Source organism: Hyalella azteca, unplaced genomic scaffold, assembly GCF_000764305.2.
Source record: "Hyalella azteca isolate HAZT.00-mixed unplaced genomic scaffold, Hazt_2.0.2 contig12191, whole genome shotgun sequence".
NCBI classification, from domain to species: domain Eukaryota; kingdom Metazoa; phylum Arthropoda; class Malacostraca; order Amphipoda; family Hyalellidae; genus Hyalella; species Hyalella azteca.
Genome location: NW_025942155.1, coordinates 20,090 through 40,697, shown reverse-complemented (window position 1 = coordinate 40,697; position 20,608 = coordinate 20,090). Strand labels below are relative to the sequence as shown.

General features: G+C 38.0%; 1 protein-coding gene and 1 long non-coding RNA gene across 2 annotated transcripts; both read right to left on the bottom strand.

Moving 5' to 3' along the window:
- Positions 1–319: 319 nt before the first annotated feature.
- Positions 320–3,804, bottom strand: LOC108667851 (sulfotransferase 1A1-like). The gene is made up of 7 exons (XM_047883176.1): positions 3,683–3,804; positions 2,971–3,094; positions 2,547–2,651; positions 1,954–2,080; positions 1,557–1,723; positions 1,110–1,224; positions 320–722 (listed from the first exon to the last, which is right to left on the bottom strand). The coding sequence occupies exons 1-7, from the start codon at positions 3,802–3,804 to the stop codon at positions 613–615; spliced, it is 870 nt and encodes a 289-aa protein (XP_047739132.1). The 3' UTR covers positions 320–612.
- A 7,873-nt stretch (positions 3,805–11,677) lies between these two features.
- Positions 11,678–13,346, bottom strand: LOC108667854. The gene is made up of 2 exons (XR_001930570.1): positions 13,141–13,346; positions 11,678–12,891 (listed from the first exon to the last, which is right to left on the bottom strand). It is a non-coding gene; the product is annotated as an uncharacterized LOC108667854 (long non-coding RNA).
- Between the last annotated feature and the right edge of the window lie 7,262 nt (positions 13,347–20,608).

Genomic DNA, 20,608 nt, shown 5'->3' with positions numbered 1-20,608 from the left:
AATGCATGGTGGAGTACTTCATTTGGTAAACAGTAAATATAATATGATATAGTGCGATAAATAAAATATAATAATGTACTGGTCAGCTATGCAAATCGTTCATTCTTAACCACCCGACCATCTTGCCTTATTGCGTAAAATTTAAACAACATGCTGAAGTTCTCGAATCAATAATTCACTGCTCCAATCTTGGGCAATTCAAGCCTTTGGAGACTATATTTAATACCAAGGCTATATCAAACACAAATAATGTGATTATTAATTAAAATATATTTATTCCATACAGAATTACAAAGAAATTACCTAACTAGATGCTCACTAAAATGCTGCACAGTTTTGCTTTTGAACCCTCCTCAAACTGCCGCAAAAATTCGAAATATTTCTAGAAATAAAAGTACAAAAGGAAGAATGTCATACAAGAATAAAGAGCACAATCACCCACATAATGACAAAGCCTGTTGAAATAAGTTCTGACGGCTCTGTTAGTGAAACAAATATACGTTCAACGTTATAACTTTTAAAGATATGTTCGATTCAGTTCGAATAAAACAGTTCATTAGATAAATCATTTCATTACAACATTTCCCGAAATATTATAGACTTGGTAGGCAATCAGTCGTATTTGAAGTCGATTCCATGATCGGTGAAATTTTTCTTGATCCAAAGGTCGAGTTTGGCGTTCTGTTCTGGAGTTATCTTGTCCCTCCAGGTGCCTGCCTTGCCTAGAAAACATCATATGAATATTAGCTAAAAACTTTTAGGCTGACTAAATAAACATTAACCGTAATTATCCGCTCAAGTATAAAACTATTGTATATATTAAAATAAGACTTAGTTGTGCTTGGATCACAGGTGAAGAAAATTTTAGACGTGTTAATATGTTATATATAATAGTAAAGTAAATTTGAGGTGTACTGATACATTTCAAATCCATAATTTTGAAATGAACGATAAAATCGTTCTAAAATTCATTAAAAATGCTAATGTTTCAAGTAAATTCTTATCCATCATTAGTTAACAATCGGTGAGAAATGCAGCCAAAAAAATATCAGGATAATTATCTTTTAGTCATAAGACTTGTCCGGGATTTCGGCGGACTCATCCCTCACCCTGCCTGACGAACAGTCCTTCCTTGTTTCCCTCGTCCATATTGTAGGATGTTTCGTTAAGTTTCTGCATCTGGTCCTTCTCTTGCATGGTCCGGAAGCTGGTTGTCTGCAAAATCTGAAAAAGTGCGTAACATTCAGAAACTCTTATGAGATGAAGAAAATCTGCATTCTATTTATATATTGCAATATAATATAAATGACATATATCAGTTCTGCCTGGAACAAATATTGTATCCTGAAATTTGTTGTTCTGAATATTCTAGCCTGAAATCTGTTGTCCTGTTCACTAATCAGTAGCAAACATCAAAACCATTTGAATGAGTGATGGTGAGTGAGAGAATGAGTGGGCGAGTGAGTGATAGCGGGTAAGTGAGTAAAATGAGTGATAGTGAATGAATTATAATGTGTGCGTGAGTAAAGAGTGATATAGAGTGCTGCAACACTGACGTTGTCGAACTGCTTGTCCGTAAGGCCGGTGCCCAAGAAAGCGTCGAGCTTCGTGAGCTGCTGGCGGGTGTCTGCCTTGAGCTCCTCGAACGTCGTCATGAAGAAGTTGGGGTGGTGGCGTCGGGACCACGCCTCTCTCAGGTGCTGCCCGTACGGGCTATATAACACTGAAAAAAAGTAAAAATACCGCAATTGAGGTATACTATTTCCTTCACAACCCTGTAAATACACTCACTAAATAACACTGAAATCGCGAACATTTTTCTAGAACATAGTAAAATCAGGATTTTAAATAATTCGGCAACTGTCACTGAAAGACATTGAAAAAATACGACGATTGCCGTGTCTTATTATATTTATAACCTTACAACAGCACCAAAATATAAATGAATCTCACGCAAGTCCTCCACGAATAGGTCAACAAATTCATCCTGAGTGCCGACGAAGTTGTGCAGTTTGGCGAGCTTGTAGTGGTGCTGAGCGGACAATACGTTGTCCTTGGGATTACGTGACACGTAAACAACCTGTGGGGTCAATGGGAAGAGTAAATTAGGCGTTATAATTTATTAACTGCCATCTCAATAGATGGCAGGTAATTAATTTCAAGTGTTTCAAGACTAATTAATTAATTAGTCTCGAATTTCAAGATTAATTAATTAATTTCAAGACTAATTAATTTCAAGTGATGAAATTCAACAGTCACACATTGAAACCAACTTGATGAACGCTTGTCTCACCATTCGTTTCGAATTGTAATTTCACGATTTCTTTAGAACCCACTTTTATTTTAGCTGAAATGAATTAAATGCATTAAAATTATGAATTGAATTTCAGAATTTCATGTGAGGTTGGCAAAGGAATTTATGGTACACTCAGAGAAATCAGTGAGAATTGGCCAAATGGGTCATCATTACCCATTTTGGCTCTGCAAAACTGGCGTATCAGTACTACGAGCAAAAGTCGTGTCACTATTTAGACAATATGACTAACGCATTTTTCTGATTTAACCTTGCATGTGTCCAATAGATTCTTGGGCAGCATGGAAAAGGGCAGATGAGTCTTGATAGTGCGAGGCTTCCAGTGAGCTTCAGCCACCTGAAAAATATTTAAAATTCAAGGTCTGTCATTCAAAAGTACAAAGCGTAAATCCTCATTTATTTGTAATAAAATGTAAATGCCAATAATATTTGATATCAACAAAGTGTTCTACATGCAACCAAAGGGTAACTAAGGCAACTCTTTTAAAACTCAAAGATAATATTTCAAATTTGTATGTTTTCAAGAAAATAGGTTTGCCTTCCTTGTAAAAATTACGAAAGGACCTCTTAAAGCGCTGTATATGAAGTTTCAGCATTTCGTTAGAGAAGTAGTATAGTATAAGTCGTAGGAATAATCCGTAATTATTTTACCGTACCTGAAAGTAAATCGCAGTTCCCACAAGCTGGTCAAGATCCTTGACGTATTTTTCGATGCCCTTCATGAAGACGGCCGTTGCAGCAGCGTCGACCGGCATTTCAGGCACGGAAAGCATGTCCATCCTGTGCACCCGACGAATAAACAAGCCAAATAACCATGACAAAATTGAACGAAAAATGAATGGGTCATGTTGTCCAAATAACGACTCATTCCCTTACTCACAGCAAGCGGACGATGCACTGATACGCAATTTAGCCGGGCGTTAATTGAGTCAGGACCAATTACACAAAAGTAAAAAGTTCATCGCTATTTGGACAATGTCTTTGCTTCTTATTTCTTTGGACTAAAAACACAAATATTGGTGTCACGCATAAAAAATTTCACCGCTTCCACCAGAGAAGTGTGAAAAGAAAGGAGAATGATATTGCAATCATAACTAACTAGAACGTGATGGGATTAAACTCCACGAATTTGGTCTCTTCTTTGGTCCAATATAAAGAAAGGTACTATCATGTTAAATTATGCCAATTCATTGCACGTTTAAAAAGTATTATCAACCGAATATAACAATGTCACAATTACAACCATTTCTGGTGCATTTACTGTTGGTAAAACGCCAAAAACGCCGGGCTAATTTCTTAGCCTTTACAGCTATAAGTAAGAAGTATACAGCCTGAATGCTAGGCACAAATTAGCCACACTAATCTCACTCAAGGTAAGGGCTGCGTATGAAGAGTGCGTCGTCGGCGTCTGGGTTGTCAAGGTCTGGGTTGTTCCTCATGTTCCAGACGATCTCCTGGCTCCATGTGGTACCACATTTAGGGTATGTCATCACCACTATATCGTCTGGTCGAAACTGCAATATACAAATTCTTTCAGTGAAATTATTCTAAATAAAATAGTATTTGTTTTCTGCGCATAGTAAATTACCAAAAAAAAAACAGCTAAGCGATATGTCGTTTGACGCAACGATAAGAGATGCCACATAAGAGGAGGATTAAAATTTCATGTTCAAAATTTGTGCAAGGAACTAATTGTTATTCCACAATACATAGAAAATTAATATGAAATCACACCATTATTAAAAATCTTCATAGTTGGCGCAAGCGAACCCCCCAAGCCTTGAAGTTGTAGACCTTCTCGTGAATTTGCAGGAATCTACGAAGTACGACCCAGTTGTGGGGCCTCAGCAGCACCACGTCCGCCCACGGTCCCGTCAGGAGCTTGTCGATCTTCTCTTTAGTGGCGCAGTCGACCTCATGCACCGTGTGGCCGCTGGCTATCTTAGTGCAAACCTCAGACATGTTGTTTCTTATAGCAGCTATTTCATGAAACAGAGAAAATATGAACGTGTTAGCTCGACTTTGTCATATTACCGTGATAATTAACAAATATCCTTCTATGCATACCGGTGCTGATCCAAATTACACAGCGTCATTCATGCCAAATTGACTAAGCCCGAATTGACTAATATACCTTTTTGAAAATTCAATTAAGTTCACGATTTTTCCAGCAACACTCCCCTCCTAAAACTGACTATTACTAGTATGATAAATACTCACAACTCAATTATGTAATTGCATTTAAGATACGCGAAAATGTGTTGATCTGCATAATGATGCTACTTTCCAATCGGCTGAAGTTAATTACATTTGAATGTAATCTTTCTCATTAGTTGATAACCAATTATAATTTTTTAGATTTCTTGAAAGACTGCTGTTTTGTGGGGTTCAAATACTCTAGTTGTACAGAAGTTGTGTCATTAATAATAAGTACGTATAGTTCTAACTAATAGCGTCTAGTTAATAAAAGGATAAGAAAGGATAGACACTTTATACGCATAAAAGCCTCCATAATTCAACACAGCAATCTTGGTAATCTTAGTACTTGTTTAGGACATAGCAGTCCCAGGCCACGACGGATCGCCGCCTCTGATTATCGTTCATCCGCCCGCATTTAGGTCACCTGATGCACGATGCTGTTGCTTGCTTCTCGCCGCTGGTAGTGTTGCAGGGGAGGTCGATCTGGGATTGTGCCCAGGAAAACGTCCAGTTGTCTCTTGAAGGTCTCCAGGGTGAACTCCCCCTCTTTTAGATCCTTTGGTAGGACGTTGAACAGCCTTGGCCCTGCCACGGAAAGTGATCCTTCCCGCAGGGATTGAAATATGACTGCGGATCTGTTACGTAATGGGGGATCTTGCACAGTCTCTCCCTTCTCTCGTTGTGATATGTCTCAATCCAGAAGGTCTCGCTCTCGAAATTTGGCACCATTCCGGTTATCATTTTCCATGTGTACAGAATGACATACCTCTCCCGTCTCCTCTGCAGTGAGTACAGAACCAGGCGCCTCAACCTCTCCCAGTAGTTCAACTCTTCCATCCCTCTGATCCTGGAAGTGAAGGTTCGCTGGACACCTTCCAGTTGCCGCACTGCGCCGAGTGTGAACGGGGTCCAGAACTGGCAGCAGTATTCGAGAATTGGTATTACAAGGGCTCTAAAGAGTGTGATCATCGGTTCCGCTTCTCTTGTTCTGAACGTCCGCCCGATCCACCCCATCTGTCGCCTACATCTTGCGGATATTGCCGTTACGTGATCACCAAAATTGATCTGAGTATTCATCAACACTCCTAGATCACGAACAAGTTGTTTCTCTTCGATTTCCGAGTTGTCAGGTGCTAGGCAGCGGTGCTCCATACCAGCTCTTCCGCTACCTCTGTATCTCAGAACCTCAAACTTGGTCCCGTTGAACTGCATGTTGTTCACTTGGGCCCAGTCATATATTGCAGAGAGGTCTTCTTGCAACCTCTCGCAGTCCCTCCTGTCCGTTATGGTCATTAGTATCCTGGTGTCGTCCGCGAATGACGATGCAGTGACGTGGTTCACAGCCAGGCGATGTGAATGAGGAAGAGGATTGGGCCGAGTACCGTTCCCTGTGGTACTCCACTCTTCACCCTAGCCTCACTCGATCTCGAGCCTTCTGCAACGACAGCTTGCAGACTTTCTGTTAGGAAGCTGTGGATTCATGCCAGCAATTCACCTCTGACTCCCAGCAGTCTTAATTTTCTGAAGAGCACTCCATGGTCAACTTTGTCAAACGCTTTCGCGAAGTCCAAGTACACCACGGCAAAGTTGCAAAGCAGTACCGCTACGAGTTTTTAAGCGAGTATTTATATAACGGTATCTGTTCGGGAAGAATTACAGGGCTAAAAACTCACAGTTTGGTTCTGCTCATGTCACGACTGGTTCAGAGGAAGCAGGAGTAACTCTATAACGACTCAACTAACTCCTTGCGGAACTAGTAGTTGAGCCGGAGTCATTTATGTTTCCTTTGAATTTAATCTTTGATCGAAATGGAAATTTAATGCATAATGTGGGTTGGAAATGTGGGGAAAAGTAATTCGGAATACCGGAATTTTTGAAGTGCAGAGATTATCTCTTTAGAGCAACGCCAAACTGCAAGTGAATGAGCTCTGCCTTGAATTTCACGACCTTTGCCATGAATTCCACGAACTCTGCCATGAATTCCACGAACTCTGCCATGAATTCCACAAACTCTGCCATGAATTCCACGAACTCTGCCATGAACTCCACGAACTCTGCCATGAACTCCGCGAACTCTGCCATGAATTATATGAAGGCTGCCATTAATTACACGAACACTGCCTTGAATTCCATGAACTCCGCGAACTCTGCATGAATTCCACGAACTCTGCCATGCAGTCCATGAACTCTACGAACTGCCACGAACTCCACGAACTCTGCATGAATTCCACGAACTCCCTCCTATCAGATCATGCCGCGATACACCGACACACAGGCCTGTATGAGAGCATTGGTAACTCGTTGGTAGCCGACGCACGAATGACTGTTAACGTCAATTTGTTTATCAGCACATGAAGGATAACGCGAAGCACAAGTGGATATCTATTCGTTCTATTAAACTCTTCTCGGTACAATCTTACCCTGTTTTATCAAATCAAGGGTTTCATTCTGCATGCCTTCAAAGCTGCCGCACTCCATGCAACGTATCTGGGTACCCGTGGAGCTGCCGTGAGACTCCCCTACTCAGAAGAATGAATGTCATATTGTCTAAATTGACACGGATGTGGTTTGGTGGGCAAGAAGAAATGGCACTTTTCTTTTTGTAGTTTTTACTTGCTATCGTAGGTTACAATGGAAACGTAAGCGACGTGGTGACGTAAGCTGGAAATAAGATTTAATATTAGTTAATAGGTCGAGAAAAACATACATTAAACTTACATTACGCAGGGGCTGGACTCCCATTGTTTAGGCTTAATTAATAATGTTGTAGCTGTTGTAACGATGACACACGATTACAGCTGGCGTGACAGGAATGGTTTGTGAACATGATCAATTGCGCAGTATTTCATTAGGTGCTTACAAAAGCGGCAAGAAAAGACGCAACTTTGATGATAGCTAAGTTCACCATGTTAGGGACCGCCTTTAGATACAATTTCATAGATAGTTAAGCTACGGGTTTTGTCATTTTGCTTTTAGAGTCAACTATTACTACGTCACCTCGTGTAGCTCCGTCATGTAACTTGTCATTGCTAAGTGATCCACCACAGAGGTTAGTGCTTTCATTGTTTATCGTGTGGTGGCCTTTCTCGTGATATTGTGTATTGTTATTTATGTTGTTTATTATTTATGTATGTTATTCTTTTGTAAGTGTTGCGTTAATTCAAGTCCGTAATTTGTATTTATTTGCGTTTTTTGAGCGAGGCTACGAACCTAGGTCATGATTAGGAATTAATATGCAAGGGCTTGAAAGACACACGGTTTATAGTTTTGTATTCTCCTATTTATCGTTCTTTTGTTATTATAGTTCTTAACTTATCAGTGTTTATTCATCCTTTTTATTTGCGATCATTGGCCAAGTGTTTGGGGTAAACGAATGCTTATTTATTGATTAGTCTCCAACAACCAATTTCAGCTTCAGGGAGAGTTAGGCCAGATATACATATCATTAATTGACGTTCCTTTGCTTATGCTTGCATTTGCCAACGCTGGGTTGGGCTTTGATCACGATTATAGTGTCAACGCTGGGTTGGGGCCGTTGGGCTTGAAATACTTACTATTCCGACGCATGGAATCGTGAGATTAGAGATTACTTTTAGAGGAAAATATTTTAAAATTACCTAATATGTTTCAAATCAAAAGAGACGCAATGAAACACAAGTCGGCAGTAGGGGCCGTCAGCCGTGTAGAGGAGGCGGTAGACAGAGGACAAAGTAGTCTCCCTCAAAACTTTTCTCTATGACTGAGTCGAAGAAAACAGGATGGCATTGATATGTGGCTATGTCTACCTGGAATTCAAATAAGCCACAACAGCAAAAGTCTGATAAATGACCTAAAGAATATTAAATCAATACATCTAGTTTATGCTACAAATAGTTCCACTTCAAAGTAATTGCGCTTAGACAAAATAATCCTAAAATATAGCTGTGAACTATGATATAGATTATAGAAGGTGTTCATAACAATGATCGCCCACGATGTCGTCAAGTCGTGGCGCATTGTTACTCATAATAAAGACTTCGCTCACTCAGTAACATGCAATTGTACCACGAATTCGGAACCATACACAGTAACAGACGTTAGAGAAATACATGGATACAGTAGGTTTAATAAGCTATTAGGAGGTAACACTGGGAAGCTGCTTGGCTATTTCCTACATGCACGAGCTTCTTCCGGGCACTGCAAGGTGCGGTCAGCGGTGACGCTGGCTTGGTGGCAAACGCGGGAACCGCTTGTGGGCTCGCTGCACTCATCGAATAATAATGTCGTTGATCTTTGCGATATTTTGCACGCACTTATTGAGTGCGCGTCGTGGTGAATGAAGATTTGGGGATAGAATAAATAAGGATAGGAAAACTTGTGCGTTGAATCTGACGAACCACATCAGGCCTACTCTTTAGCGCCGACATGACTATGTATCACTATGATTGACGAACGAAGTCATACAAATTGTTACAAACTTTCTTACCTACTTTACTTGATGAACTGACATAGAACTGATATTCCTTTTGGCTTGGCCATACTGGGTCAATATGACATTTGCAAGAATAAAAGTTCATCGCTATTTGGGCAAATTCTCACTCATTTCTCTGAACGCGGCATTGCAGCGAGATTAGCAGAATTGTCGTGAAACTTACGTTTATCAAGTCGCCGATTTGAGATATCGAATAATATTTACTGCTAGCTTGGATTCAAACCTTGTCTTCGTGCAAGACCTCAATCGGCAGAAATTATTCAAGTATCCATCGCCACAAGCGGGCAGTTGATTAGCGGCGCTATTATTCAGTTATCAAGAAGAAAATGCCGCAGCACAAGGAAAGTACAATCAGCATCTTCCTGCCTCCTCCGATAATTGAGTTGATTAGATAACAGAGACTCGGCAGATTCACATATCTCGCTGCGAAGAAGCTTGATGCTTTCAAAGAATTTAAGAGATTTTAGCAAAAATAATAATGTTCCCATCAGCAAGAAGTTACTGAGATTAGTTACTGAACAGAAATCATATCAGGTTTATAGACAAGTTGGGTGACATCGTGACAGACAAGCCTGAGGTTTGTAGTTGACTCCATATTGCAAGTCATAGTGTTGTGTTATATATGTTAGAAATGTAAATAAATTATAAATTTAAAGAGGGGGTTATATCGTCAACTTAGAGAGCGTACATGTATCTATCCTTCACTTACAGCGTTGTACATGTTACCTTCAGATAATTACAATGACTGAGATGTAATGAGATCCCAGGCTTTTAGACACCCCGGTCTCCGTGTGGGCGCTTCGGATCCGGAAATCTCAATGTATCTCTGAAGACACGCGTCTAAAGATCCCAAAATTGGAGGGGTAAAATAAATAAATTTCCTTATTCTACCGAGGAATAGGGGGAATGAAAAAAATCGCGAATGTAAGATTTTAATCTTTAAAAATAACCATTCAGATTTACTGTACACAACTTTGAGAACATAAGTTTGAAAACATAACTTGATTCAAGCATTGCTGTTTTGCAGCGGCTTAAACAACCTAACAATTTCAGCCAAAATTTTTGTCAAAAATATTTTAGCATTTGATTTTACATAAAAGGTCAAGTGCTCCATTAACAAACTGAAAATTCAACAAAAATTTCCAACGGGGCAATAATTGACGTCATCTCACTGAAGTCCGGCATTTCATCACAAGTTTTAAGAGATGAACGGAACTATTTTGGTACGGAGGCGAGGCTATAGCAAGCCTATGCCAGGCAATGAGTGCTTGCTCTTCATATACGAAAGTTCAAACCTAAGGATATATTTATCCTTAAAATACCCTGATGACTTTTAAGCCAAATATCTTAGTTATCAAACCAATTTTACCTAATTTAAAAACATGAACATATTTTATTATTATTATAAAAGAAAACACAGATAAAATACACAGAGGACGTCGTACTGACTACAGGTTCGGTAGATTCACTTCCTGCATTGTTAACATTCTTTCCGAATCATGTTTCACTTCAACATTTAATTATTGCAATAACCAAGTGAAGAGAAAACGCCTGCATATTGAACATCTTCAACCGGTCAGTTCATAATTTGAAGAGACAGTCTCATTATTCTATTCGGTATTAAATGCAAGAATCGTGTAATTTGTACACACAGAAAGTTACAAAGAATTAGGTAGCAGTTTCGTGTATCCGTCTGACTGATGCAGTGGGCAATAGGCTTGATGTATCTAATGATAGTATTCAAGATGCATTATTTAATTATTTATTTGAACTTTTTGACGAATATTAAAATTGATTGAAGATAAACGAGTGGAGGGATGTGAGTTTTCGTTCGATTATATATTAATTCACCGAAAATTTGAAGGAAAACAAGTTCCTTACGATAATTATTCATTAATTGCAGCCTCTTAATAACACGTAATAGTAACGTAACAAATCATTTTCACTAGGGTAACACTCTTAACATATCTTAACGTCGTTGGGTAAGAATAATTTCTATCTCTGAGGTAGAAGCCACTAGCGGGAATCGTTAATTGATCGAATGTATTATTTTATGACATCGTTTTGAACCACTTTACGCTATATTTCACAATCAGTGCTGACTGAATCAGTCGTGTTGCAAACTCTACAATCACAAACATAGATGACGACTATAACACACAGAACAACACGAACAACACAGAACAGTGAACGACGAGTTCGTCAACACGAATGAGTTCATCCGTAAGTCCTTTGTTGCCAACATGATGACGGCCATCGACGCCTATGTTGAGGCAGGACAGATGAAGAATTGCTGGGAATTTAAGAAGAAGAATAAAAGCTCGAGCGCGTGCCATAGAATGCTGTTCGCATCCTGACACAAATTCCACCACATTTTTTCAACTTTAAAAAATTAAATTGAATTAACTTCAGTTCACTATTTAGGAGATGTTTTATATATATAATCACCGAACCATTACTCACATTTCGTACTAACGTGGTTCAGGTGCACCGCGCTCAAATTAAGTGCACTGTAGCCAATAAAATAATATTAACTTTGCAATATCAAATAATACAACTTCGCCAGTAAGGTTTTTATTTAATTATTTTATTGATGCTTTTCCCATCTTCAATCTAATTCATGTTTAAATTTATGTTGGGAAATTCAGTTCAGTTAAGAAAAAATGTATGCGATAATGAAGTTGTTTTTTAAAAAAGTTGAGCTTTAACAGCGGAAAAAGTTGATCACCATTAAAAAGCATCGTACGACTTGAATATCACTATTTATAATATGACAAGAACATGGCACTACAAAAAAAATTAAACAACAACTTTCTGAACGATGCCTAAACATCTGAAAAATTATAATTCTATTTACAACTGGCGACACAAATCTATAAATAAATTCTCGCTCGTACTGTTTCGTAACAAAAACAATAATAAACGGCGGTAATTTCCATTCTTTTAACGCCTGGCTTCAATCCTTCACGTAAATAACTTCGTAGTGAGGATGACACCAAAGCGTCCAGACCGTAACATGTTAGTAGCCAACGCTTGATTAAATAATAACAAGCACTTCTCATTATTTTCCGATGAAAATAAGTAAAGCACTCTAGAGTTATATACCTAACACTTATGAACCATAAATGCAGTTTACCAAGTCGCCTCTTCGTAAGAATAACATTTGGGCACAACATCAAGAAGTCATCGAGAAATATATGGCACTGGGAATAGAGTAGCTTACTTGACAGACGGGCCTGCTACCCTCGTTCTTCTTAAAGCTATGACTAAATATTTCTTTGGCTTACAAAACACTTACACTGTAGCGCGGCCTGCAACGATTTGGCTGTTGGGTCAAGGTTCTATGTTTAATAATCAACATATGATTACGTTTTGATTCTCAAAATGAATTTGGCTAAAGTGATTCCTGGACACATTTCTAGCCTGGAAAGCTGGTTGACAAGGAGTTCATCCATGTGTCTATCCAACAACATTTGCACAGTGAGGCTCTAAATAAAGTCTATCAATCTCTAAACACCGAAACTTCACTGGCCCTAGACAACGAAGACGGCCTAAAATATTGACTATATGTCGGTAACACGAGACAACATCTAGTTAACTGCTTCTAAAATACCTCACTAGATGGCAGGCTGTTCTACCGGAAAATGTGTGACTAATTTTGGGACTCTCTAATATAAATTAAACGACTCTGCATGAGAAACTTATTCGTAACAGCCTCGAACACTGCACTGTTCTGAGTTCCTGCAGAAAATACTCGTCAACAACTTTGCTTGGGAACGTAAGATTTTTTCGGTGAAATAAATGCATGGTAGGTTCTAGAAATTAATAGAATATGCCACCAGGCAGTTTAAACATAACAGACGTTGAAATCTCGAAGTCCTGGGGCGAACGAAACCGGCATCACAACCTGAAATGAAAAAGTTTTTGAGAAGACGGGGTTTTAATTTCTTCGAGTTTCGGTTCCATCAAGTTTTTAAGTCAAACAAATTTAAATGCATGTTTTTTAATTTTTTGTAAACCTATGATGCGAAATATGTCGGCAGGATGCTTAATGTGTATTTGAAATTCTGTCAAAATAAAATATCAGAAAACAAACGTGCCGAATGATAAGACGGCAACTGTAAAATTGGTCTACACTTGCTGACTTGGTACTCACCATAACATAAAATTGTTGTTCTATTTATTCACTCCCAAGGACTTAAGTTTGGGTTGAGATTGAGAAGAAGCTATCCACTTGAATTGGCTGGGTGCAGAAGAGGCGCGGCATCGAGAGTAGGACGCGGCATTTCTGTCGTCAGGACGATGTGGGCCGACCAAGTTCTAGACTCCATCCTATTCCTGGAGTTTCGTCGTCTGTGGTGAGGCTTAACTCGCTGCAAGCTCTCATGACTCTCTGAATCAGATAATTCTTCACTACTGACTGCATTGGACGTATTATCACTAAAAAGCTCTTGGCCTAACATACCACGACGACGTTGAGTTAGAGGTAGCCCTGGTGCACCATGTAAAGTCGGGTCAAGAGATTCAAAGTTAGTTTCAATATTCTGTAAATCACTTTCGCTGCTGTGACTTTCTTCCAAATCCAATGCTAATATAGCGCGTAAAATCTGTCTGTTCCGTTGCAGTTGGACGAAATAATGACTAGAATACGGTTGTGCCCCATGACTGACGAGTTTACTGCTATTGTTCTTAGGGTCGGGGGCAGCGCTCCATTCTTCAGGCCTTTGAGAAAATGATGATGCAGCATCAACGGACTGAACTGAACCTGAGAGCAATCCTGTGTCTGGATTATAAACTGGGGTGTCATGCCATACAGTCAGGTGATGAGGCAGCGATGAATCATGAACTTTTCGTGAAGATTCGGTTGTACCGAAAACTTCAGCCTGGGCTAGTGGATGTAGTTTAGCGTAAAGTCGTCTGTCGGCCAGTGATCGTTGCAGAAGCTGCCACAGCGCAAGCGGTTGGTTACGAGGACAACGCAGGCCCGCCCGAGAGCCGCGCAGGTAGGACAGAGGGCCGCGACAGCCGTGCTCCGCTGCTGTGGTGGTGGAGGTGTTTAGTTAGAGCAGGTTGGGGCACGTTAGGACACGTTAGGGCATGTTAGAGCAGATTTTGGCACGTTACAGCAGGTTAGGGCACGTTAGGACACGTTAGGGCATGTTAGAGCAGATTTTGGCACGTTAGAGCAGGTTAGGGCATGTTAGGGCACGTTAGGGCAGGTTAGGGCATGTTAGAGCAGGTTAGGGCATGTTAGAGAAGGTTACGGCATGTTAGGGCACGTTAGGGCATGTTAGGGCATGTTAGGGTTGGGTTTGGCAGGATTGCAGCAATGTTATGGTAGTATTTTAGATGGGTTAGGGCAGGATTTCCGCTTCAGATTCAAGCTGGATTATAGCAGTGTTACTATAGCATCATAGCCGGATTACGGCAATGCTACTTCGGTATTATGACAGCGTCACGGCAGTATCACGGCAGTGTTACAGCAGGTTCAGAAAGATATTTAGAATCTATTAAGGATGCAAAAAAATCGTCAGTCACAAAAAACGTCTTGATCAGAAATTTTGTTCGTGATTTTAAGGAACCTTTTCTGAGTACGAATTCATTTTATAAAGGCAATGCTGGCCTAACATTAACAATTAACGATCAAGCCCAGCCGTTAATTTACAGTATATCAATATAACAGTATATAGAGAATATATTCTCATCTTAACGCCAAACAATATCGCTTATTAAAAGGTTAAGAGTATATCACATCAATACATGGTATGAAAATGAAGGGTAAAAACACGCAAAAATGAATTACACAATCAAAGCTATAAATACAAGCAAAAACCAAGGAGCATTTACCAACTAAGGACGAAAGGGAATTGAAAGTAAATGAAGATTATTTTTCAGCCAAAAGTTCATGCCGAAGACAGCAACTTGTACATTATTGGAAATTTCAAGCATTTTGATTAATTTGGAGCTAAAGAATGTAGCTTATATTGAAGAACCTTCATCAGTTAAGAGGCAAGACGCCTAGTTAAGATCAACACAAGTTAACAAATTTTTTTTTTAAGCGGATAAAAAAAATTTAATTAATTAAGTTAACAAATAAGCGGATACTTTGTCGCTGTTGTTAAGCGGTCACTGATAATACATACGTAGCAATTACAATAATTGAAACCTATATAATATAACAAATCAGTATTAGAGTATCATCAATTATTTCAAATGATTGAATATTAAAAAAAAGTAAAGATAATGAAGATTGTGGTGCATTGGATTACAGCAACGCTTGCAGAGCGGTACAATAGGACAGGTTTAAAAGAATAGGCTTTTTATAATATAATACGTTAAAAATAAGAAGTTACATGTGATTGGTTGAATTAAAAATTTATTTATCATTGGTTGAAATAAGAGGTTATATGTGATTGGTTGAAATAAGGTAATTTATTTTTGGTTGATATATGAGGTTATATGCGATTGGTTGAAATGAAAGGTTATTTACGGTGAAAGTTAAATTTTATTGGGAGCGACAGAGTAGCTAGCGATATTCGTAAGGTTATTGAAAAAAAATAGACGAAAACTAACAAGAACCAATCCCACGGCGTATCCAAAGAAAATATCAGACGAAATTCAAGGCAATAAATAATTGTGAACGCTCTCATGATAAATTATGAATTTTTATAAAGATTGATAAGAGTAAAGCCCACGTTGCCGATGAGACATTGTTCAGCATTCTGAAATCATCTGAAGTTTTAGTATTTTGTGCGAAACAATGGAAACACTAATACTATATTACTAATAAACACTAATACTTGGTTGCGTGGCTTACATCATGGGTTGGTAATATAAGTTACATGGTAGGATAGGTTACATGGTAGGATACGTTACATGGTAGGATACGTTACATGGTAGGATAGGTTACATGGTAGGATGGGTTACATGATTGGTGGTAAATCATGCGCTACATGGTGAGTAACACTTTATTAATTGTTAAATTATGAGTTATATGACCGTTTTAAGAGATAGATCACACGATTGTTAGGTACGATAAATTACACGATGAATATGAAGGAAGCCACGATTTCGACATGAGGTCAATGTACAACTGTACATTTAACGTACTTGCGGCGCTCCTTTGATAGGAAAGAAATCATTCCTACATGCAGTGATGTGTAACATGGGGGAGGATCTACCCACTGCGGGGGCGACGTCTCCCTGCCCCCAGGACTAACCGGGGGCGAAATTCTGTTTGGGGAACAAGGGGAACGTCAGGGGGGGCATGTTCAAAAATCCCTCCGGTGATCCGAGTTTAACGACGGTCGAATGTCCCGGGATAATGAGATCGTATGTTAAAAAGTGACCGTTTAGTATTCGACGTAGACAATCCTAATGTGAATAATTAGCAGGTTTAGTCGTAAAACTGAAGAATATATAGTTTGCGGGTTGACTTACGAACACCCTGGCGGTAATTGATTGATAACGATCGAAAGGGCCATATAAGTAATGTCTTTTTCTTTGTTGACTTATTACTTCCCGGGTAAATAACAAAACTGCATTCTCCGTCTGTGATTGGTCCTGAAGGTTTATTTAACGTAAAAGATTTGCTGAAAATTTGACGACGGGGTGACACTTATTTAATTTTTATAATTTAAAGGAAATTTAATTAATTTAATTTTCGCTTAAATTTATTTTAATTTAATTTTCGCTTTCTTCATTCATGGTTTATTGAAAGAAGAACCAGGCTGTTAAAAAAGCGTAAAAATAACGGTGGAACCATCAGTTGCAGACTGATTCCCGTGAAAAAAATACATTTTTGCCGTATTTTATTAACAATTATTGACGTAAAATCCAAAATATATCAAGTATAAGGTACAACTGAAATCATCAAGCGTCAACTATTCGAATTCACAGTCACAATTACCGACTGTATAACGAAAAAACAGTGCCACCTATCTTTCGAAAAACGTTAATCTTTCGAAAAACATTAAACTTTCGACAAACTTCAATCTTTGAAAAAACGTTAATCTTTCAAAAAAGTTAACGTGTCCATCAATTACTCTCATGTTTCTTTTGTACACAACGTTTCGCAACGTTCATGCGACCAAACTAAACTATTGTTAACTTGGCGGTGAGATCGGGGAATAAATTTTTTCGGTCACTGTTCCCTTCGATTTTGGATTAATAAAATGACTTAGCAGCTGTTATGCGTGAGGTCGAAACGCATTACGATTACTGTATTCGTTTAGTTTTAGTAATTTGTTTCGTAAATTCTTGACTTAATTAGATACGATGGATAAATTTTTTGGAAGGCAATGAAAGTCAATGGAAAGAAAAAGTAAAATCAAGAAGTGTGAACTTTCGTCCATTTTTCTTTCCGGGTTACGTATATAAAGAATATCAAAAGTAATCAGGCGTTTACCAAACAATAAAATTATTGAAAAAACTTGTAATTTAAATTCAGTACAAGAAAGACGAGTACAATTACGGAGAATTACATTTACGAAGTCGAACCAGGTAAGGTGATTAGGTTCAATGTCAATTTTTACTGATTTGAGAATGGAAATCCAATTTAAAGTGAAGTCAGTAAACAAGTTACATTGATGAGACTGCAATTAATACAATCATGGAGAAATCTAGAATATGAAAAAATAATTTATGTCGAAGTTAAAAATACAAGCCAAAATTTTCTCACACATTCATTTTGCAGTTATCGTGAAGTTGTACCATTTGTGTTCCAAATCGTATGTATCATATCATTAGTATCATAATGTTTCATATTATTTGCATCATATCTTTTGTATCAAAATGTATCATATCATTTATGTATATCAACACTGAATTAACTTAATACGAGTCATTTTCAGTAAACCTTGCCAAATTTTTAGCACTTTAATTTCACATATCTTCGTGCCAATATGTGGCTAACTAAAAACTTTTTGCATAAGCATACAAAAGTTCTGAAGTAAACAATAAAGCAATCTGAAAATTCACACAACATATAAAATCATAGAATTTTATTTCGAAATGAATAGAAAGAAACAGGAAGATGGAAGACTCAATATAAAATTTTTAACATAATAAAAAAGAAAGTCATGGGAAGAACGAACTCGAAAAATTGCATAATTTCAAGCTATTGTAGTTCAAATAACTGTCAGCGTTACAGTTAAAATAGTTCGAAAGAAGTGTTGGCTCTACTAAATAAATATAACCTGTAATATAAAGGCAAAGAAAATTCATATATAATTAAAAATTTCTTTATAATAAGCGTTTCGTTTCAGCAAGAAAAAGAAAAGCAAGGAACTGTGCATTAGTTTTTTTTTTTTTTGATTTTCTAGTGAATTTGTGATTCGAAAAATCGATTGACGTTAGAAATATAATTGAACATTCACTAATGCTGCCACTTATTGTAAGTAGGATACACTTACTGTAAGTAGGATACACTTACTGTAAGTGGGATACACTTACTTAAGTAGGATACACTTACTGTAAGTAGGATACACTTACTGTAAGTAGGATACACTTACTGTAAGTAGGATACACTTACTGTAAGTAGGATACACTTACTGTGAGTAGGATACACTTACTGTGAGTAGGATACACTTACTGTAAGTAGGATACACTTACTGTAAGTAGGATACACTTACTGTAAGTAGGATACACTTACTGTAAGTAGGATACACTTACTGTACGTAGGATACCCTTACTGTACGTAGGATACCCTTACTGTACGTAGGATACCTTTACTGTAAGTGGATACACTTACTGTAAGTGGATACACTTACTGTAAGTAGGATACACTTACTGTGAGTAGGATACACTTACTGTGAGTAGGATACACTTACTGTAAGTAGGATACACTTACTGTTCGCATTTCTCTGAGTGCAGACAAAAAAAAAAGCACTCCGCCAGTCTTCTGACGTTGGAATAACGTCGAGTAAGCGATATTTAATCAATATAAACTCGTAGGCAACGTTGCTTCAAAGTAATTAACTTAGAAGACTGACGAAGCTTTTAATTAGATAATTAATGTTAATTAGAAAATAAATTTAACAAATTAAGTCAACAAACTTTTCTGTTGATTCTATTTTCCTAACCCTGATGGATGACAGGTGACTTAGAGTATGATAGCGGAATGGTTTTTCAGTGAAGAATTCATGTTTTTTCTACTTTGAAATTTCCAAGCCTACGACAATTTTACAGACTCGAGTTTCATATTATGGACTTTATTAGTAACGCTTACCAAATTGTTACTAAATTATGGAGCATGGTAAAATGAAGTGCAAACTTCTACGAACAAATGCGAGCTGGAATTCCTGATCAATTAAAATCAACATCAAAATAGAATTTTTTTTAAATTAGAACAAATTGTATGTTTATTCACATTTGTGAGCTAATTCTACTCAAAGATACGAAACGAGTTGAAAAATTGCATTTGATTTGATAAATTGTCAATTAATTTTCAATCATGTGTATTGATTCTACTCATGGTTGCGAACAATAGCTAAATAAGGACTGTGTTACTGAACTGAACCTTCTTATCGAGTTTAATTATAGCAATAAGTGATAGTGGTTGAGCGCAAGTGTATAGAAGCGAAAAAATCTCCATCTGAAAAGTTTAGCTTGTGCTATGCAGATTTAATATGAATTGTCTTAAGAAAATCTGTATGATTTTCCATTATACATTAAAATATTTATTCTATCGAAATTCTCAGAACGCAAATGTAGAAAAGATATTAACAAGAAAAAAAATTTTAGGTACATGACGAAGTTATAAAATAAAAACCAACGTTATGATTCAATTAAATGCACGCGAAATAAAATTGAAATAAACAATGTACATAAAAAGTGAGACATAACTGCAAAAATCTGATCTGCGCGCCAAGTGTTGTATAGCGCCAAAATTGTGTAAACTTAAAATTTGTTTCAAGTTTACATTTGTGCAACTGTGTTGCTCATTTGTGCAACTGTGTGACTCATTTGTGCAACTGTGTTACTCATTTGTGCAACTGTGTTGCTTATTTGTGCAACTGTGTTAAACATTTGTGCAACTGTGTTACTCATTTGTGCAACTGTGTTACACATTTGTGCAACTGTGTTACTCATTTGTGCAACTGGGTTACTCATTTGTGCAACTGGGTTACTCATTTGTGCAACTGTGGTGCTCATTTGCGCAACTTTGGTGCACATTTGTGCAACTGTGTGGCTCATTTGTGCAACTGTGTTGCTCATTTGTGCAACTGTGTTGCTCATTTGTGCAACTGTGGTGCTCATTTGCGCAACTTTGGTGCACATTTGTGCAACTGTGTGGCTCATTCGTGCAACTGTGTGGCTCATTTGTGCAACTGTGTTGCTCATTTGTGCAACTGTGTTGCTCATTTGTGCAACTGTGTTACACATTTGTGCAAACGTTGCTCATTTGTGCAACTGTGGTGCTCTTTGTGCAACTGTGTTGCTCATTTGTGCAACTGTGTTGCTCATTTGTGCAACTGTGTTGCTCATTTGTGCAACTGTGTTGCTCATTTGTGCAACTGTGTTGCTCATTTGTGCAACTGTGGTGCTCATTTGTGCAACTGTGGTGCTCATTTGTGCAACTGTGGTGCTCATTTGTGCAACTGTGGTGCTCATTTGTGCAACTG